At 31.5% G+C, this 22,033-nt stretch overlaps 2 protein-coding genes across 2 annotated transcripts in view; both read left to right on the plus strand.

The window, feature by feature from the left end:
• The first annotated feature begins 5,097 nt into the window (after positions 1 to 5,097).
• LOC148300432 (hatching enzyme 1.2-like) lies at positions 5,098 to 15,263 on the plus strand. Its single transcript, XM_088274818.1, has 7 exons — positions 5,098 to 5,128; positions 7,156 to 7,296; positions 8,518 to 8,712; positions 9,358 to 9,473; positions 11,103 to 11,292; positions 12,902 to 13,038; positions 14,372 to 15,263. Exons 1-7 carry the CDS (start codon positions 5,098 to 5,100, stop codon positions 14,453 to 14,455), a joined length of 894 nt encoding a protein of 297 aa, XP_088130944.1. The 3' UTR covers positions 14,456 to 15,263.
• A 1,582-nt stretch (positions 15,264 to 16,845) lies between these two features.
• Positions 16,846 to 22,033, plus strand: part of LOC148300433 (zinc metalloproteinase nas-6-like) — a 7,524-nt gene continuing 2,336 nt past the window's right edge. The window contains exons 1-5 of the mRNA XM_088274806.1: positions 16,846 to 16,923; positions 17,815 to 18,045; positions 18,794 to 19,003; positions 19,793 to 19,902; positions 20,940 to 21,129. Coding sequence (XP_088130932.1) covers positions 17,823 to 18,045; positions 18,794 to 19,003; positions 19,793 to 19,902; positions 20,940 to 21,129 — 733 coding nt within the window. The 5' untranslated portion in view covers positions 16,846 to 16,923; positions 17,815 to 17,822. The remainder of the gene's footprint in view (positions 16,924 to 17,814; positions 18,046 to 18,793; positions 19,004 to 19,792; positions 19,903 to 20,939; positions 21,130 to 22,033) is intronic.

Below are 22,033 nucleotides of genomic sequence, written 5' to 3' on the forward strand. Positions count from 1 at the left end.
TCAATTGTTTTATTTTTTTTTAAATTGAAATATAATTTTACTCATACAATTTTGTTTTTCATCTTTTTGAAAAGTGAAAAAATATATTTTTATTTTATTATTTAATATTAATAAATAATTATTTTATTATTTGTGTAAATACGAAACACGTGTCAAAATTGACTTTAAAAAATAGTGGTAATTACTAGGTAAAACTTTTTTTTTTGATCTCATCAAAGATGAGATAATTCCAACATACCTCGTTGTTCCCTACATGTTTCGACTGATGAATCCTCATCATGCGCCTGTAGCACCACATCATAAACGCCTTCTGGTATTATATAATCTACAGGAATTGCGGAAGATACAGCAGAAAAGTGAAAATATTGGTAGTTTATGGAAAAATAAATTGAGAAAAGCTGTAAATGGTTTAATTTAATGATATTTTAAGCGTAAAAAATGTTTATTTTTTTAAGGAATCTTTTTTGCAGTAATTAAGGCCCAGCATTCATTAAGTCGCATCCCACGCAGTCCGCGGAGACTACAGGAGAGGTCACATCGCTCACTCCTTTCAAGAACGTCAAAAATCAAAAAACTTGATTGTTCAGGAGAATGTTTTTAATGTTTAAAAATATAACACAGCGTATTAAAAATAAATATCAAGCCACTTTGAATTGAACTTTTTACTGTGCAACAAATCTTTTTAGGTAAAACCTGAAGGTTTTTTCTTTATTTGAAAAATATTTAGTATATTTAAAAAAATAATTAAACAATACCTCTTCTTCAAAATGCAAAAACAATACTTTCAGCCCTGGAGCGGGTAAATATTAAATTAAAGATGTGCAGCTTTTGCTGGGATATAGTACATTTTTTGGGCATTCCGAAAACATGCGCAACTGAAAATTGACGATTTTTGACGTTCTTGAAAGGAGTGAGCGACATGTCTTTTCAAGCCCGATTTTTTTAATGAATGTTTATTGGATATTTTGTTATAATATATTATTAGATTAAAACCAATATTTTTAGCTTTTCCACTTTTTTTTTATTTGACCAGCGACCAGGTTGCGTTGTTACCGACATCATCAGTCTGACGATGTCGGTAACGATGAAACCCGGTCGCTGGTCAAATAAAAAAAAGTGGAAAAGCTAAAAATATTGGTTTTAATCTAACAATATATTAAACATGCAATTCCATCACGAAGTGTCAGTGGATAATATAAAAATATTTTGTTTTATTTTATAGAATTTATACAGAAAATATATAATTATGTATTTTTTAAACTCCTTACCTTTTAATAACTCTTTTCTTTTCAAAACCATGTAATAATTTCGAAGAAAAACTTTTGTTTTTTCAATACAAAAACGGTGTTTTAAGAATAAAATCAATTACGTAAAATGTTACTAAGATTTGTTGAAAATTAAGTTGCGACTTAAAGAATACTGGAGCTTTATTATTATAAACGGTATGAACAATAAACTTTTTTAAAGATTTCTACCATTTTTAGTTGTATTGTTTTTTGCGATCTTTTAAAAATATTTTTCTTGATAGACTTTTCCTTAATTGTAAATCTTTTAACAGCTACAAAAAATATATAAATCACAAGTCTAAAGGTTGACAATATACTTCTTAGAGGTATCAAGGAATAATCGCATAAATGAAATGAAATCGAAAACATGATTTTTTGACATCTCATCAAAGATGAAGAAGGATATGGAAGTCTGGGCATTTCCGGGGCTGACGACCGTCATAGGCTTAAATAATAAAATGAAAATGGTATTTTCTGGCGTTTCTCATGTGTGTGATTATAATCCAGGATTCGGACCTCACATACTAATATAAGAGTTTCTGCTTAGTAAAAAGCTTCTTTACATCTCACCAATAGATGTCTCTAGTGAAGTTCTAGTGATTCATGAACAAGGTTTCTAAATTGGTTCATATATACAGAACTTCCAAGAATTTGAGTAGTGTGGTTGTCAATAATGGGTAGAATTGGTGAATGTTACACGTGTGTAAAGTGATCACTTAAACCAGCCTATGACGGTCGTCAGCCCCGTAAATGCCCAGACATCCATATTCTTCTTCATCTTTGATGAGATGTCAAAAAATAATATGAAATAACTCCTGTATTTGGGGATAATAATATTTGGGAACAAGTATTTGGACACACTCAAAATGTTGTAAATCGAAAATAAGTATTTTCTTTGAAAATTTTAGAAAATTTTCAAAGAATTTCAAAATAATATCTGAATATTTTACTTGACACACCTTTCTTAATTTTATCGGTAATGTTTATAACACCCTTGCATTCCTTCCTTATTTTACCATTCAAACATCCACCATACATAGTTTGCCGCACATTCGTCTGAGGGATTGCATGTCGACTGAATTCAGTCTATTTTCTCCCATATTTTGCCAACTCCATGCTTCACTTCCATACATTAGAGTTGGAACCAGGACTCCGTGGTGTACTGCCAGTTTAGCTTTCGGTAATAAATAAGTTTTTATTTGCTTTAGCTGATTTTAGTGTACCATTAACTTTAATCCCAGCATTCAATCTCCTTTCTTATATCTTTATCAATCTTTCCATCCCTAGAAAACATACTTCCTAACTTAGGAAAATTAAACATAGTAAAAACCTCGCACATCTAATTGTGTTTTCTTGTTTGTTACTTTCTTAATTGTTTTTCAGTCTTGTTAACCTTGATCCCATGTCTTAAGAGTAGAAATGGAAATTACTCATCGGGAATATTGTATATGTGACTTATGTATTATCATGACATCATTATAATGACTTTATCCGCCTCCGTAGTGTAATGATCAGCACGCTAGGCTACTGTTCTGGAGGTCCTGGGTTAGATTCCTAGGGGGGGGGGTCAAATAAATATAATTGATTTTTTCACTCTAATATTAATCAAATCTACCCAAGACCGGTACCTGAAGCGGATGGCTGATCACCTCTCCTCCATGTGTTAACGATCAATATAACACTGCGTTTATGTTATGCAGTGCCCTGTGCACCATTAGGGTCTAGATAAGTGTTTTCAAAGATAATTTAAAAATGTATAAAATATGTTTAAATGAATAAATTAATAAAATTCGTAAATTACACATCACAACAAAAAATTGCTTGAAAGATTTATTATTTTACTATCCTACTGACGTGATTGAAAGTGCAATAAATATGGAATACATATATGGTGTTTACGTAAATGCAAAAAACTTCTAAGAATAGATTTTAAAAAAATTGACCCTTTAAATGTGTCTCTTAAGTTCTTCATTTGACTTCAATTATTTGACACGTAATCCACTTACGGAGGAGATTCAGGATTAGAAATGCGATCACAGGTGGTATTTTACATATATGTAGTTAAGTCGTAAAATAATTGCGTTTTCTAAAACACATACATTTGGTAAGCTGAGATAAGCTGAGGTAAGCTAATATAAGCATTATCGATAAAATTAAGAAAGGTGTGTTGAGATGGTTTGGACATGTAGAACGAATGAGTGAGGAAAGAACGGTAAAACAAATTTATGAGGCGAATGTTAGTGGGAAAAGAAGCAAAGGAAGACCGAGAAAAACATGGCACGATCAGGTATGCCAAATACTTGAAAGTGGTGAGGTTAGGAGTCGCAACTATCGGCGGGTATGTATGAGGAGATGCATGAACGTGGAAGAGGCGAAGAATGTTTGCAAGGTGGCGCTCTATTCTCTCTGCCTACCCCTGCGGGGAAGCGGCGTGATGGTTAGTTAGTTAGTCATATGTCTGGTCAGTACTTACGTATACGGAGTTACATCGTGGACCTTCAAAGTCAGCACTATTAACCAACTAGAGGCATTCCAAATCGTAAAATGTATATAACGTGGTAAAATTCTTCTTTGTAATTAAAGTAGGTGTATAATAATAAAATAAACAATGTGTTGCTTTTTAATTCAAGAAACGACAGTAAAAGTTTATTATTAATTAATCTTTACAATATTTTTCTTTCTATCTGATTCTGACAGTTCACAATATTATATTTTTTTCTATCTGATGCCTTTTGTTTATTCAGTGTAACGCATGCGACATCTGGTGGTAGATTTGTACTTTATGTAGGTACTTAATAAAAATAGGTAGGTACCTAGGTATTTTAATACACACACACATATATATATATATATATATATATATATATATATATATATATATATATATATATATATATATATATATATATATATATATATATACATATATATATGTATATATATATATATATATATATATATATATATATATATATATATACATATATATATATATATATAAATATATATATATATATATATATATATATATATATATATATATATATATATATATATATATATATATATATATATATATATATATATATATATATATATATATATATATATATTTATACATATATTTGTAAGGTGTCCTATCTGGGGCATGTGCTGAGAGGAGACAAGTACGAGTTGAATAGTTGGGTAATATATCCAAAATTAAACAAGGTTTATTGGATTTAATTCTACATTTATTTATGTATACGCTAATACGAGATGCGTTTCGTCTTTTTAAGACATTATCAAACACTGACTAAAAATATTTACAAAATGTCCTTATATACTAACAATAATTGCTATTATTAGGTCTAGGAGTACATATAATGGAGGGTATTTCGGTGGGTAATGTGGATTTTTATGAATGTTAAGATAAGCAATTAGTTAAATGTCAATTAGGGTATATTAATACAATTTGTATGGCTTTAAAATTAAGTATATAAGGACAAGTTAGTTACATAATATTCTAACGCCTCTTCCCCGCAGGGGTAGACAGTGAGAATAGAACACCACACCAATTTGCAAGCAATCTTCAATCTTGTGTGTTTACAGGTCTTATGATACCCTGGAAATACCCATAATTCAACATTCTTCTTCATCTATGTTGAGATGTAAAAATGTGAAACTTCTGATTTTATTTGCACATTGTACATTTTAAGAAAAATGCAGATATTGCATTTTTAAAGATTTAATGAACCGAAAGGATTAAATTTTGTACTTTCCTTGTTTAAAAAAAATGCATTTCAGTATAAAAACGCAGAAATTATTCGAAATGAATTATAGCAATCTCGTCTACGGAAAAGGTAAGGAAAACATATTTTTTTTGGAAATATTAATAAAAGTAAAACTAAAGAATCAGATATGATTTAATTATATCTTATATTATTTCGAGAAATAAAAAGACTTCTGTGTTTTGATCCACTCACATTTTTATTAACCAACTAGTTTCGGCAACAACCTGTTGCCCCATTCAGGGTTTAATTTATGACTAAACACATATATATATATATATATATAATATATATATATATATATATATATATATATATATATATATATATATATATATATATATATATATATATATATATATATATATATATATATATATAAAAGAAACAGTAACTTGTATACTGTTTCTTTTTTATATATATCGCTCACTCCTTTCAAGAACGTCATAAATCAAAAAACATGATTTTTCAGGAGAGCGTTTTTAATGTTTGAAAATATAATGCAATGTTTTAAAAATAAACATCAAGCCACATATTTAACTTTTTACTATGCAACAGATCCTATGAGGTAAAACCTGAAGGTTTATTCTTCATTTGAAAAATATTTAGTTTATTTCAAAAAATAATTAAACAATACCTTTTCTTCAAAATGCAAAAACAACACTTTCTGCCCTGTAGCGGGTAAATATTAAGTTAAAAATATGCCACATTTGCTGGGTTATAGTACATTTTTTGGGCATTCCGAAAATATAAACAACTGAAAATTTACGATTTTTGAGTTATGACGTTCTTGAAAGGAGTGAGCGATATGTTTTGTCATAAATTAAACCCTGAAGAGGGCAACAGGTTGCTGCCGAAACTAGTTGGTTAATAAAAATGTGAGTGGATCAAATCACAAAGTCTTTTTATTTCTCGAAATAATATATCAATATGATACACAAAGTTAATGCTTTCAATATTCAAAACATAAGTATATCTTAGTTACATTGCTTGCAATCCCTAGAGGCTGTTACTGGTATTTTATTTTTATTTATTGGAAAACCAACAGAATATAGTGGAACCTCTCATAACGAGTAATTCGCATAGTGATGTTTAAAAAGTTGCTCCCTTAACGAGTGACATTTCGCATTGAAATAAAATTTGACTCTTAAAATCAGCGTTTGATTTTTACTTTTAATATAAATTATAGATCTTTTATACGAGTATATAGATCATGCCTTTTTTGTTGTTTGTTTGCCTCCGTGGTGTAATGGTCAGCGTGTTTAGCTACCGTGCTGGAGGTCCTGGGTTCGATTCCCAGGGGGGGTGAAAATAAATATAAGTGATTTTCACACTGTAATATTTATTTAATATTACCCTGGACTGGTTCCTGAAGCGCAAGAGTGATCACCTCGCCTTCATGTATGCAATGATCAACATAACACTACGTCAATTCGATGGAGTGCCCTATGCACCACTGGGTGCGGATAAGGGTTAAAGTAATATTGATCATATTTAAAAGCTCTTATCAATCGTCTGGATCGTCTAAAAAATCATAGCACCTTCAGGTAAAAAAAAATATGACCTTCTAGCACTAAATAAAATTGGCATTACTTCAACAAGCGCATAAATCTTCAATCTCTCACGCTACTTTATAATATTCTTCACATCCCAAATATATCTAAATATCTAGCAGAAAATTTTATATACCTCTCAGATCATGGTCAGTCACTTCGTTCTTCCCAAGACAGAACACTTACAATTCCTTTCCATAACACATCATTCTTCAGTTATTCCTTCTCTGTCCAAGCGGCCAGACTATGCAATGAATTACCTCTCCTTGTAAAAAATGCACCTTCTCTGATTACTTAGAGACATTACAATCTATCATTAGAATCCTGACTGTCCATCAAACCTCATCCCTAAGCTTTTCCTACTACCTCCTTCCCTAAATTCCCTTTTCCCTTTCCCTATCTGTCATCAATTCGCTTTTTTTATAAAAATTTAATAAAATATAAAGAAGTTGCTTGATTACAACTACAACAATCGTTTTGAAATGTTCAAGCACTATGCACCGCTAGCATTTTAACTGTTAACATTCTTAATGTAATTTTTTCTAGGATTCAAGATGTTCTGTCTGAAAACCATTATTTTCTTATTCCTGGGAGTATCCTGGGTGCATTCGGCTGTAATCAATGTGCTAAATTATCCTGAAGCTTACAAAAACTTCTTGCTATCGACTGTTCATGGAAAAACTATGGGTGAGTACACAAGACCTTTATAAATATTTTTAAAACAAATATATTCTCTTAAAAAAGAAGTGGGGATTTGAATATAGTTAAAAAAGTTTTGTTTTAAATTTAATTAATTTTCTAGACATTTCTACTTTACAATTTAAAAATTATTAGCCCAGTTCTCTCCAATAAAGAGACTAAGCTCTTGTTCTTGGAGAGGTACTAATACTTGTTGTTGTTTGTAGGTCATATAATTTATTTTTGTAATAATTATTTTCACTGTTTAATTTATTTATTTTTCTTATATTAATGTGTATGAAATTTATTTAATTCATTATTTTGCATTTTGATGTCTTCATTTTATTATATTAAAGGAAGGTTATTGAAGTATTTGATTCCCAAATAGTCATATAAATTTGCACAGTACTTTTTCTTCGCCAGTATTTCACAATACACTTACATTGCAGCGCATGGTGCCAGCTTGGCTAGTATTATATAAAATGCAGTTCAACTAATAAATGCCAGTAGAAAACTTTTTTACATATATAGAATTAATAATTTTGCATATAGAATTTAATAATTTTGCATATAGAATTTAATAATTTTGCCAATGTCAAGTAAAATAAAATTATTGAATCATAAACCACATTCAACTTATTATTTTACTATTATATAAATTGAATCCGTTAAATTTTATTAAAGTAAGTAAAAGGTTGTAAATAATCGGGTTCCTGCTCGCTACGATGAGTTGGATATTTGTAGGGAGGGGAATGAGCGGGGCCAAGCGTTGAAAAATGTTGGCATTTAGTCGTTTATTGGGCAAACAAAGAATATATCTATGTATTAATTTTTATGAAACACCGATTTTTTGAGTCTTCTAAGTTGTATTTTATTAAAAAAAACATATTAAAAATACAACTATAATACAATTTTGTTAATAAAATATAACTTTGTTGACTCAAAAAAACCGTGTTTGATTTAAAAATTAATACATAAATTAAAATGGAGTTCTACAAATTAAACGCCAAATCAATAAATAAAGAATGTCATTAAGGTCTTCAAAACGGCATTCGCAAATGGGGGAGTAATGTGCTCTCTCGTACATCAATGTCCCATCCTCATTCCACAAATGGTGGATGTATCTTCTTTGTTCATCAAAATTTTCTGAAACCAAAGACGGGATGGGTAAGTAGAAAACTTAAATGTTTTGGAAATATTTAAATAATGGACCATTTTTTGTGCTTTTAGAATCCGTGGTAGGTGAGAAGCAGAACCTGTGGGAGAGGAGTGGAAAGTTTCAAGGAGATATAGTCCTAACTCCAAACCAGATAGAAGCTTTTGTGGACGACTACACGGGAGAGACAGGAATGAGAAATGCCATCACTGACGCCTCTAAACTTTGGGAAAAAAACACCGTGTACTACAGCATAGCCAATACTTTCGGTAAGATAAACGATTGTGCGGTCTTCACCAAAACGTTACATTTCCATTATAAATGATTTTATTTTTTGACATCACATCAAAGATGAAGAAGAATATGGAAGTCATAGGCCGGTTTCAATAATCACTTTACACACGTGTAACATTCACAAATTCTACCCATTATTGACAACCACACTACTCAAATTCTTGGAAGTTCTTTATATATGAACCAATTTAGAAACCTTGTTCTTGAATCACTAGAACTTCACTAGAGACATCTAATGGTGTGATGTAAAGAAGCTCTTTACTAAGCAGAAACTCTTATATTAGTATGTGAGGTCCAAATCCTGGATTTCAATCACACTCATTAGAAACGCCAGAAAATACAATTTTCATTTTTATTACTTAAGCTTATAATTTGACCAGACAATTTATTTACAACATTTTGAGTGTGTCCAAATACTTGTTCACAAAATCTGGATTATCTCCAATTACAGGAGTTATTTTCATATAATTTTTTGACATCTCATCAAAGATGAAGAAGAATATGGAAGTCTTAGCATTTACGGAGCTGACGACCGTCATAGGGTGGTTTAAAATAAATAAATTGTCTGGTCAAATGTAAAAAATAAAAGAAAGAAATGTAAAAAATATAAATGCTTTCAGACGCTACTCAAAAAGCTGCCATCAAAGCTGCAATAAAAGAAATCTCCGACTCTTCCTGTGTGAGATTTGTAGAAAGGTGCTTTCTTACGACCAGTAATAATTACATCAATATTGTGGTAAGTTGAATGTGTTAAATAAAAAATTAATTCACTTGGGGATTATTTGCATTATTACTAAATTAATAAAATTGAGTGATAGAAGAAGACTATTTGATCTTATAAGTTATTTTTTGATATCTCATCAAAGATGAAGAAGAATATGGAAGTCTGGGCATTTACGGGGCTTACGACCGTCATAGGCTGGTTTGAGTGATCACTTTACACACGTGTAACATTCACCAATTCTACCCATTATTGACAACCACACTACTCAAATTCTTGGAAGTTCTATATATACATATTTCTATATTTCTTTACATCTCACCAATAGATGTCTCTAGTGAAGTTCTAGTGATTCATGAACAAGGTTTCTAAATTGGTTCATATATATAGAACTTCCAAGAATTTGAGTAGTGTGGTTGTCAATAATGGGTAGAATTGGTGAATGTTACACGTGTGTAAAGTGATCACTCAAACCAGCCTATGACGGTCGTAAGCCCCGTAAATGCCCAGACTTCCATATTCTTCTTCATCTTTGATGAGATATCAAAAAATAATATGAAAATAACTCCTGTAATTGGAGATAATCCAGATTTTGTGAACAAGTATTTGGACACACTCAAAATGTTGTATCTTATAAGTTATTCAAAATTTTGCATTATATTTAAAATTGTGCCTTGTTATTGCGAATGATAAACATTTACTTTTTTTTTTCCAAAAATGCTAATAATATTAGTATATAACTACTCATAGAGATTATTATGTCTACCGGTTTCTAGACGTACCCGTCTATTTGTCAGGACAATCACTACCCCAACATGCAAACAATACTACCCTTCACCACCATTTTTGGTCGACCCGAAGACCAACATGCACTAAAGTCGCATGTGTTAAATATTTTGTGTAGTTTTAAGTGTGTGAATGGTGCCTATGGTGGTGAAGTAGTATTGTTCAAACATTCGTTTGAAAATGCCATAACTAGGCGAAACAATTATCACGATATTATTTTGTATGTGCTTTTGTTAATAAAATACAACTTAGTAGACTCAAAAATCTGGGTTTGATTTAAAAATTAATACCGTAGAATGGGGCTACTTGAACATTGATGTGTTACTTGAGCCCAGTACAATTTTTTTTATTTAGATCGAGGTTTCGATCGAAGTATCGTGACAATAAGTGTCATCTGTCAGGGAAACAATGAATCATGTCGATGTGTTCATTATTGTAGACCAAATACAGATTTAATTTTTTTGTACTGGACTTAAGTAACACAGTCCACCTCCGTAGTGTAATGGTCAGCATGCTCGGCTACCGTTCTGGAGGTCCCGGGTTCGATTCCCAGGGGGGTTTAATAAATATAAGTGATTTTTTCACTCTAATATTTATTCAATATTACACTGGACTGGTACCTGAAGTGGAGGGCTGATCACCTTTCCTTCATATGTAAAACGATCGAGATAACACTGCGTTTATATGAAGCAGTGCACTATGCACCATTGGGGTGCGGTAAGGGTTTTATTATTATTATTATAAGTAACACATCAAAGTTCAAAGTAGCCCCCGTTCTACGGTACATAAATTAAAATGGAGTTCTACAAATTAAACGCAAAATCAATAAATAATACAGTAACTGTTAATTATTTCCAGGGCAATGATTCTGGGTGTTATTCATATGTCGGAATGATCGGTGGAGCCCAGGTTCTGAATTTGGAGCCCCGTTGCTTCGTTAACGGAATCATCGTCCACGAGTTCTTGCACGCTCTCGGCTTCTACCACATGCAGAGCACCCACGACAGGGACACATATGTTGCTATCATTTGGAACAAGATTATCCCAGGTAACATATTACACCAAGATTTTAATTGATGTCTCGACAAAAGTGGAACTGGGCAAGTGATGTGGAACGTATGTCTGAGGATGGATGGATGGAGCAGGTGCTTGACTGGAGGTCTAGAAGCGAGGGTAGACCCCAGACAAGATGGTCCGATGACATAAAAAAATTGACAAGCCTGCACTGGAAGAGAGAACTATGGAAGTCCAAGAGGGAGGACTTTGTTCAATACTGGACACAAGAAGAAGGCTGAATGAGAAGTAGGAAAGAGAAGGATAAATGAGAGGTAATATAAGAGTTTCTGCTAAATAAAAAAACTTCTTTACATCTCATCAATAGATGTATGTAGTGAAGTTCTATTGATTCAAGAACAAGGTTTCTAAATTGGTTCATATATATAGAACTTCCAAGAATTTGAGTAGTGTAGTTATAATGAATGGGTAGAATTGGTGAATACACGTGTGTAAAGTGATCACTTAGACCAGCGTATGGCGTTCATCAGCCCCGTAAATGCCCAGACTTCCATATTCTTCTTCATCTTTGATGAGATGTCAAAAAATAATTTAAGGATAAATGAGTTCCAAAAATTTGAGTAGTGTGGTTGTCAATCATGGGTAGCTTGGTGAATGATAGAATAGGCAGTAAATATCTAGACTTCCATATTCTTCTTCATTTATTTTATTTTTTACGTGTCGTATCGGGTCCTCCAGACGTTGACTATTTCTTGTGAGAAAGTGTCCCTATTTCGGGCAGTCCAAAACAGCTCCTCGACGCTCTGTACTCCAGTCCACTCGTGTATATCATGGAGCCAGGAGTTCCGACTTCTTCCGACACCTCTTGGACCTTAGATCTTACACTTGATGACCAGTTGCAGTAGAGCTCAGTATGAGCCTCAAATACTTTAATATTCGATATTAGTTCCCTATTCGGTCTGGCTCTTTGGAGAACTATTGCATTGCTGACCATGTCCGTCCAGGGTACACGAAGCATTTCTCGATGCATCCACATCTCAAATATCTCCAGCTGGTTCACGCTACTCATTACAAGGGTCCACGTTTCATCTATGTTAATAAATAGCAATTCGATTTTCTCTAAACCTAGTACTTTTAAAGTAATCGATTTATTTTCTTAAATACCGTTTTTATATTAAAAAAATATATATATATATTGTTTTGTAAAAATTAGGTATTGATAGGCGAGGGGTTAAAATAAAGTACCTTTTTTTTCTTGAATGTTTTCCGCAGATACTTTATGACAAGTTTTATAAACTTTATAAAATTAATTAATTTTGTTTTAACCACTTAAAAAAAGTTTACTTAAAAAAAAATACAAATATTTAAAAAAAACAGTATTTTTTTTCAATATATATATTTAAAAAAAATCCAATATACATACATTCTAGCGCAGCCGAGCGCATTCTGAGTTGAACGATTGAGATCTATCCCATATATATAGGATGTAATCTAAATTTTAATATAAGAGCTGCAAAGCTGTGCAAATTCGTCATTTGTAAACAAAAATTTGAACACACTCAAAATGTTTTTTTATTTTATTTTTTCAATAAAAACGTGTAAATTTTGATGAAATTTAATCTTTTCTTCATCACTGTTTTTAGGCACGGAAAATAACTTCGTCATGTACTCATCAGCTGATGTAACCAATTTCGATGTAGCCTACGACTATGGAAGTGTAATGCACTATTCATCATATGCATTTAGTATCGATGGAAACAGGACTATTGTTCCATTACAGGTAATATGATTTTTTTTATTCTTTCTTAAGGTAGCTAATATTACACTAATATTTACTATTTTATGCACTTAATTTACTACATCATAAACTTATATATGTATATATATTTCCTTACAGTAAACAAAACATTTATTTTAAAATTCTTTCTGACTCTTTTCATTCTTCATACATTCAGGCATCTCATCATACATTTTCAAACCCTTATACATTAAACAATTTTGCGACTCTATTTTTTCATAAAAGGCTGTGTTATTTTATCCTTTTTTTCGAGTTAAATGTTCATGATAATTTTTTTAAATGTTTTAATTTTCACTAATGTCTCCTTTGAATCATATAAAACAATCAAATTATTTACAAAACTATTAAATTTGCGTGTTAAAAACATATCGTGTGTATACTGGCAAAAAACTTAAACTCTAAAATTCCTCTTTTATTTATTTTTCCGGCATTTACTTTGTGGTAAGACATGATGATATTATTAAAGAAAACACTTGTTTTTTTACCACTTGAGTTTATTTTATGACGACTGGTTTCGGAAGCTAAGCTTTCATCTTCAGGTCTACATGTAAACATTTACATTTAGACCTGAAAATGGAAGCTTAGCTTCCGAAACTAGTCGTCATAAAATAAATAATATCTAAAATTTTTGTTTGAATAATCCCTGTTATTTAAAGGTTTTAGCCTGCTATTAAATTAAAAATTAAATTTACATTTAAAAAACCACATTAATATGACATTTCAAACTACTTAGTGTATTTGCAGATTTAAAGAACCATGAACACATTATAATATGCATCGTTTAAGTCACAAATCACAAATTCACAAATCGCTCACTACTTTCAACAACGCAATAAATCAAAAAACTTCATTTTTCAGGAGATCGTATTTAAACTTTAAACATATACTGAAATGTATTAAAAATAAATATGAAGCCACTTATTGAACTTTTTACTGTGCAACAGATCATTTTAGGTAAAACCTGAATGATTTTTCTACATTTGAAAAATATTTAGTAGATTTAAAAAAATAATTAAACAATACTTTTTCTTCGAAATGCAAAAAACCACACTTTTTGCCCTGTAGCGGGTAAATATTATGTTAAAAATATGCCGCCTTTGCTGAGATATAGTACATTTTCTGGGCATTCCGAAAACATGCACAGCTGAAAATTTTCGATTTTTTATATATGACGTTGTTGAAAGGAGTGAGTTGTCGAAATGTCAAATGTAATTGATGCAGGACGCCATTTGCAAAAGTTATAACATATTCCGATAGGGTGATTCATTTCGCGCCACCCCAAATAAGGTAATTTAATTTTTTGCTTTTGTTACAGCCCACTACTTTGATTCTCGGTCAGCGTGTTGGGATGAGCTCTGACGACATCAGGAGACTCAAAAAGTTGTATTCCTGTCCATGATTCTAACAAAGAATCACTTTTATCTTTGTTTTGAGATAGGTGGCTCGTTATCAACGGGAACGTTATAAGGAGTTAATGTTTTAAATTGTATTTTTACAGATTTAAATTCATTTTATTATCTACTAGTGACAATAATCGTACAACATTTTGAGCGTGTCCAAACACTAGTTCACAAATCTGGATTATCTTCAATAATGGGAGTTATTTTTCATATTATTTTTTGACATCTCATCAAAGATGAAGAAAAAAATGGAAGTCTGGGCATTTAGGCGGCTGACGACCGTCATAGGCTTGCTTTAGTGATCACTTTACACACGTGTAGCATTCACCAATTCTACCCATTGTTGACAACCACACTACTCAAATTCTTGGAAGGTCTATATATATGAACCAATGAAACATTAATCTTGAATTACTAATAATAATAATTTATGTTAAAAAATAAAATGAAAATAACTCCTGTAATTGGAGATAATCCAGATGTTGTGAACAAGTATTTGGACACACTCAAAATGTTGTATTTTAACATTTTAAAAGGCGAAAATGACCGTAATGAGTAATCATTTAATTAAAATACAATTTAAAAAATCTTTTTCCTTTTTTAACGTTCTCTCCGATAACGCGGTACTCATCTCAACGTTATAGGGGGTTTACTGTATTCTTATGTTTTATGGGAAAATTAACACAATTTCAAACATTGTTTTCTTATGTTTTACTGGATTCATGTTAATTGGTGGGTTTTGTCATTTAATGTTACGTTTTATTTTTTATTTTCCTGCATTAAAATGTGACCATTGACAATGACAAATTATGTGTTTTTAGTACATTTGATCCCAATAAACCATTTCAAAACCTTCCTTGCTCTTACCCTTCCTTAAAACACCATTACCCCCACCCCTACCCTTTTGAAACCCAACAACTTCTACACTGTTTCTTTTTATATATATATATATATTTAGTAATAAATGTAACCCTGAAGAGGGCAACAGGTTGTTGCCGAAACTAGTTGGTTAATAAAAATGTGAGTGGATCAGAACGAAAAGTATTTTTATTTCTTGAAATAATATATTAATATGATCCACAAAGTTAATGCTTTCAATATTCAAAACATATTCAAGACATTTAAAAACCATTTTAATAATTAAATACTCAATTGTATTGAAATACTTCTTGTTTTTTTTATTCTCAGATAAAAAGTACATATTACTATTATTATTAGTACAATGGTCAGCACGCTTGGCTACCGTACTGGAGGTCCCGGGTTTTATTTCCAGATAGGGATCATAGTTATTCAGTATTACCCTGGACTGGAACCTGAAGCGGAGGGCTAATCACCTTTCCTTCATGTGTTAACGATCAAGATAACACTGCATTTTTATGATGCAGTGCCCTATGCACCATTGGGGTGCGGATGTACGTAAGTCCCGTAAATGTCCAGACTTCCATATTCTTCTACATCTACATATGTTGAGATGAGTGCAAAATAAATGAAATAAAAATAGTAATGTTTATTTTCACCATCCTCTTAATCGAACCCGGGACCTCCAGCACGGTAGCTAAACACGCTAACCATTACACCACGGAGGCGGACATATAAATCAAAGACAGTAATGCACCCATGGGTACCTCTATTTATCATAAGTAAACAGTGATTAAAAATATGGTATAATGTGTATAAACACACACGATAAAAGATAACAATGTTATTTAAAATAATATTTGATCATACTTAAATAATATAGTGAAAATCGTTATAATGTGTGTTTGAATTGTAAAAATGTTTTGTAATACGAAATTGGAGAATCTTTAAACACTTTTGGTATTCATTATGTGTATGAAATAAAGATTGAGTTCAAAACACCAAAAAATAGGGCTAAAAATCAATTGTTTTTAACAAAAAAAAATCAAAATTAAAACTCAGTTTTATACTCTTGTCATCTCCTTCTTCAAACCCTTATCCGCACTCCAAAGGTGCATAGGGCACTGCATCATATAAACGCAGTATCATCTTTTTCGTTAACACGTGAATGAAAGGTGATTAGCCCTCCGCCACAGGTACCAGTCCAGGGGAATATTGAAAAAATAACAGAAAAAACAAATCACTAATATTTATTTGAACCCCCCCTGGGAATCGAACCCGGGACCTCCAGTGCAGTAGCCGAGCGTGCTGATCATCACACTACTGAGGCAGACTACTGCTCTTATCTACCCTACAACAAAAATAAATATATTTTTCCCATGAATATAATAAATTGTATTATTAATAATAATATTGTAATCTTGTTTCGATTCACCCCATTTGTCGGTAAATAGGGTAAATATTTGGATGGACTAAATTGATAAGCTCTTCTGAAAAAAAGGTTATATTTTTACACCGCAAAAATCTCTTCAGATCTGAAAAAAATATAAAAAGAACATATTGCTGTTTTCAACGTGCTGTGGGAAATTTCAATCAGCTTCAACATTAGGTATGACGTTATATTTCAAAATAATAACGTACTTATAGTTATCTTATTCACTTGGGTCTGTTTTTATGCAAATCTTTTTAATTCGATTTTGAAGTTATGAGATTTTCAAAATAAATGGAACCTATCCATAATTTTTGTATGAAGTTCAAGTCTTTTTTTAATGCAAATTCGCATAAAAAATCTAAAATTTAGACTAGTGCAGGTTACAACCGTTAAAGTGCGATTGTGTCACTGGCACAAAGTTAAGCTCAAATCTTACATATTATTTTTTGACATCTCATCAAAGATGAAGAAGAATATGGAAGTCTGGGCATTTACGGGGCATACTAATATAAGAGTTTCTGCTTGATAAAAAGCTTCTTTACATCTCACCAATAGATGTCTCTAGTGATTCAAGAACAAGGTTTCTAAATTGGTTCATATATATATATAGAACTTCCAAGAATTTGAGTGGTGTGGTTGTCAATAATGGGTAGAATTGGTGAATGTTACACGTGTGTAAAGCGATCACTAATTTGTATTGAAGATTTATCTCAAAATCCATTTCCCATGTAAGGATATTTAATTAGGGAAAAAGCTCTTCTGTTTTCACTTTTATGATATTTTTTTAAAAAAAATTATGCAATTTTCGGTACATTCTATCATAATGATTTGAAGTTATGCGGTTTTTTTTTTAAATAATGAAACCTATCCCCCAGTTTTGTTTGTAGTTCAAGTCTTTCTTTATGCGAATTTTTTTTATACGACTCCCCGTGGAACTTATCCATCGCATAAAAAGAGACCCCAGCCCCTTAAATGCCCAGACTTCCGTATTTTTCTTCATTTTTGATGAGACGTCAAAAAATAATATGAATTATTATATTATGTAATAATTTTGTTTATTTTTTCCAGACTCCACAATGATTGCTGTAAAAATACTATTGTGCCTGTTGTTCGGAGTGGCTTTCGTACTCTCAGCTGTGCTGAACCCAGATCAAGTCGCTCCTAGAACTTCTATTCCAGGATCAGATTCAGTTGGCACTGCTCCGAAAATCCCCTTTACTGCCTCATTAGTAGAACCCGCTAAAGATGTCGAAGGTTTCAGGGATTTCTTGAATAAAACTATCAATGGAAAATATATGGGTAAATTCAATATTTATTTTAACATATCGCTCACTCCTTTCAAGAACGTCATAAATCAAAAATCATCAATTTTCATCAATGCCCAGAAAATGTACTTTATTCCAGCAAAAGCGGCATACTTTTAACTTAATATTTACCCGCAACAGGGCAGTGGAAAAGTGTTGTCTTTGCATTTTGAAGAAAAGATATTGTTTAATTATTTTTTCATATATACTTACTAAATATTTTTCAAATGGAGAAAAAACCTTCAGGTTTTAACTAAATAGATCTGTTGCACAGTAAAAAGTTCAATAAGTGGCTTGATATTTATTTTTAATACATTGTATTATATTTTTTGCTGTGGCTTGATATTTATTTTTGATACATTGTATTATATGTTTAAACTTTAAAAACGTTCTCCTGAAAAATCAAGTTATTTGATTTATGACGTTCTTGAAAGGAGTGAGCGATGTGTTTGATGCATTCCACATTTATAATTTAATATATACCCACACACAGGCCATGTCTTTATGGGATCTTTTTTTGTATTAATAATTTTTGTATTTGTTATTGTAATATATTGTGAAATGCAAAATAATTTTAATTAAAAAAATTAAAGAATAAAAACTAAAGAACGGTAATTATTACTAAATTATGGTAATTATTCTTCTGCAATCGATGGAGTCCAAAAATCCTCGATGATCGACAACTTCCATTACAACATATACCCAGAGGAGAACGTTTTAATATTTCGCTATTTTTCTTGTAGATCCTATAAATCCGGAAGTAGCAGACAGCCAGAGCACATGGGAGAGAAGCGGCAAGTTTGAGGGCGATGTGGTTCTTACTGAGGGTCAGATGGAGTTCTTGGTGAACGACTATTCAGGAAACAGTATTATCAATTCCAGGAATGCTATAACTAACGCCAAAAAACTTTGGACCAACAATATCGTTTACTACACCATCAGTCCTGATTTCAGTGAGTTCTTTCAACTATCATTCGATTTTTAATGATAATGTGCTATTTTTTTATACATTATTTTGTCGTGCCCTACGTAAAGTGCTCTAACTACATTTTTGTCAATTTTGAGATATCTGGTGTATCTTATCAACTGACCGTTGTCTACAAAAATATAAATAAAAAACACATAGTTTTCAGGCCTATAAGACGCTATCTACATGGTATTTTCGAAATGAACCGGACTCCTAAAACGCTAACTACTTAATTTTTATAAAGCATAAAGTTTTAAAACGATTTAATTCATTATTTTATCGTGTTTTTGAATGATTAATACTAGTTTAGAATTTCAGATAAAACCGTTAATTAATAAAATAAAAAATCCGTTGGGAAAATCTTCTAAGCTCTCTCCTGTAAAGTAACAGATTTTCAGATAGAGTACTCTACGTAGGGGCCGTCGATTTGATTCGCTCTTAATTTTTCACAAGTCAGTTTTTTAGCATGATTGTATTTTTTTTTACTCTGCAGAAATATCCGATTTAATATTTGAATAAATACTTTTAAACATTTTGGGAACCTGTATTTAGAGTACAAAGGGCTCCCAACCTTTTGCGGTCTAGCGCCCCTCCGTCAAAAATTCTCGTCGACTGGGGAAGAAAATTAACAGAATGTCCCGTCAAAGAGAGCGGGAAAGAATAAAAATATATTTTCCACCCTCCTTTTTATCTGTAAGGATATCTAGATCTCCCTTTAGACCCTGTTTGTAATTTTTTTAGATTTTTTGTATGATTAATACACATTTTTTTACAGCTCCAGATGAGGCGCATATCGTGGAAAAGGCAGTATACAATATTGCATATTACTCGTGCGTGAAATTTGTAAAACGACCTGCCTACAGCCCTAACTATGTTAATGTTATAGTAAGCTCTTTTTATTAATTCGAAAAACTATTAATTACTCAGTATTTTTCCACTTCTGTAAAATATCATTTGAGCGGCTTAGAAAACATTATTTTATCTGAAGTGATATAAGTGGCATTTTAATGTTGACCAGGGACATTGGAGTCTGTCAGACAATTCTTGAATTGTCAGTTTTGGATTTGACTTGATTTTTAGTCCACACTTCCAATCATCCAATTTATATATTCTACCAGACTACTGCTTTAATTTTTTAAACCATTACTGATAAGTGCGGACACTCACTTTATTTCCACGAACATTACAAATGTTTTTAACGCACTTTTTCTTTTATAAAGCACTAAAAAGCGTAAAAAATATTTGGATGAAAAACATTTTTTTTTTTAAATGGACATTTGAAAAATAAGGTTTTTTAGCTTCTTAACGCTGCGAAATTTTAAAAAATCACAAAGGACTTGCGTAGGACTCAATCAATTAATTTAAATTGGCTCGTACTGCACTCATTACATAAACAACAACAAAAAACAAAACTTTCTGGTACTCCTAATATATCGCTCACTTTTTTCAAGAACGTCATAAATCAAAAATCGTAAATTTTTAGTTGTGCATGTTTTCGGAATGCCCAGAAAATGTACTTTATCCCTTCAAAAAATGTAAAAAACCTTCAGGTTTTACCTAAAAAAATCTGTTGCCTATTAAAAAGTTTAATAAGTGGCTTGATATATATATTTAATACATTGTATTATATTTTTAAACTTTAAAAACGTTCTCCTGAAAAATCAAGTTTTTTGATTTATGACGTTCTTGAAAGGAGTGGGCGATATGTATTTAGTATTGATTTTTATCCGTTTTTCACTTATATTCCTAATTTCGTATCGCTCATGTTTTAATATTAAAAATCAAGCATATAGTTTTATCAGGAAATTTATTTCTGATAATCAAATTAATATAAAACTCTAAAGTGTTACATACAGATTACTAAAATTTTGCGTTTATCAATGATTCTTCGTGTAATTTAACATTTTTTTTTTATTTTTCAGAAATCCGGGTCTGGATGTTGGTCCTATGTAGGTATGATTGGAGGACGGCAAGATCTGAACCTTGGAAATGGCTGCATGTATCACTACATCGCCACCCATGAGTTCTTGCACGCTCTCGGCTTTTATCATATGCATAGTACTCACGACAGAGACGATTATATCAGAATCCTGTGGGAAAATATCGAACCTGGTAAGAGTATGAATCAGTTGTATTTATTTATTTATTTATTGAACGGCTGAAGCCTTTAAGATAATACATGTATACATTATCTAATATAAAAATACACTAATGAATACACTAATAGAGAAACAAAAAGTCTTATAACATAAAATCATAATAAAAATAGATGTCTCTAGTGAAGTTCTAGTGATTCAAGAACAAGGTTTCTAAATTGGTTCATATATATAGAACATCCAAGAATTTGAGTAGTGTGGTTGTCAATAATGGGTAGAATTGGTGAATGTTACACGTCTGTAAAGTGATCACTTAAACCAGCCTATGACGGTCGTCAGCCAAGTAAATACCCAGACTTCCATATTCTTATTCATCTTTGATGAGATGTCAAAGAATGATATGAGGATGGCTCCTGTAACTGGAGATAATCCAGATTTTGTGAACAAGTATTTGGACACACTCAAAATGTCGTACATTTTTTTTACTATATGTATTACGGCTCTTTAGGCATGGCCTGTGTTGAGCCGAAATATAATAATAATAATAATAAAACCCTTATCCGCACCCCAGTGGTGCATAGGGCACTGTGTCATATTAACGCAGTGTTATCTTGATCGTTTACACATGAAGGAAAGGTGATCAGCCCTCCGCTTCAGGTACCAGTCCATGGTGATATTGAATAAATATTACAGTGAAAAAATCACTTATATTTATTTTACCCCCCTTGGGAATCGAACCCGGGACCTCCAGAACGGTAGCCGAGCGTGCTGACCATTACACTACGGAGGCGGACATAAATACCGGAGCCGAAATACTTACATGTTAATACTTTTTTTTATTTATTATTATTAGTTTTTATTTTTTTTTATTAGATTATATACATTACATACAAAATATATAATAACGATTTACAGTATAA

The sequence above is a fragment of the Brachycentrus maculatus genome, unplaced genomic scaffold, assembly GCF_059751285.1.
Source record: "Brachycentrus maculatus isolate JH-2025_06_01 unplaced genomic scaffold, ASM5975128v1 h1tg000716l, whole genome shotgun sequence".
Classification (NCBI taxonomy): Eukaryota; Metazoa; Arthropoda; class Insecta; order Trichoptera; family Brachycentridae; genus Brachycentrus; species Brachycentrus maculatus.

Excerpts from the sequence above, each read along its gene's own strand:
- LOC148300432 (XM_088274818.1), top strand. The coding sequence starts at position 5,098 with ATGAATTATAGCAATCTCGTCTACGGAAAAG. Across the intron at positions 8,713-9,357 it reads CAGCATAGCCAATACTTTCG|ACGCTACTCAAAAAGCTGCC; the intron begins GTAAGATAAACG and ends AAATGCTTTCAG. Across the intron at positions 13,039-14,371 it reads GGACTATTGTTCCATTACAG|CCCACTACTTTGATTCTCGG; the intron begins GTAATATGATTT and ends CTTTTGTTACAG.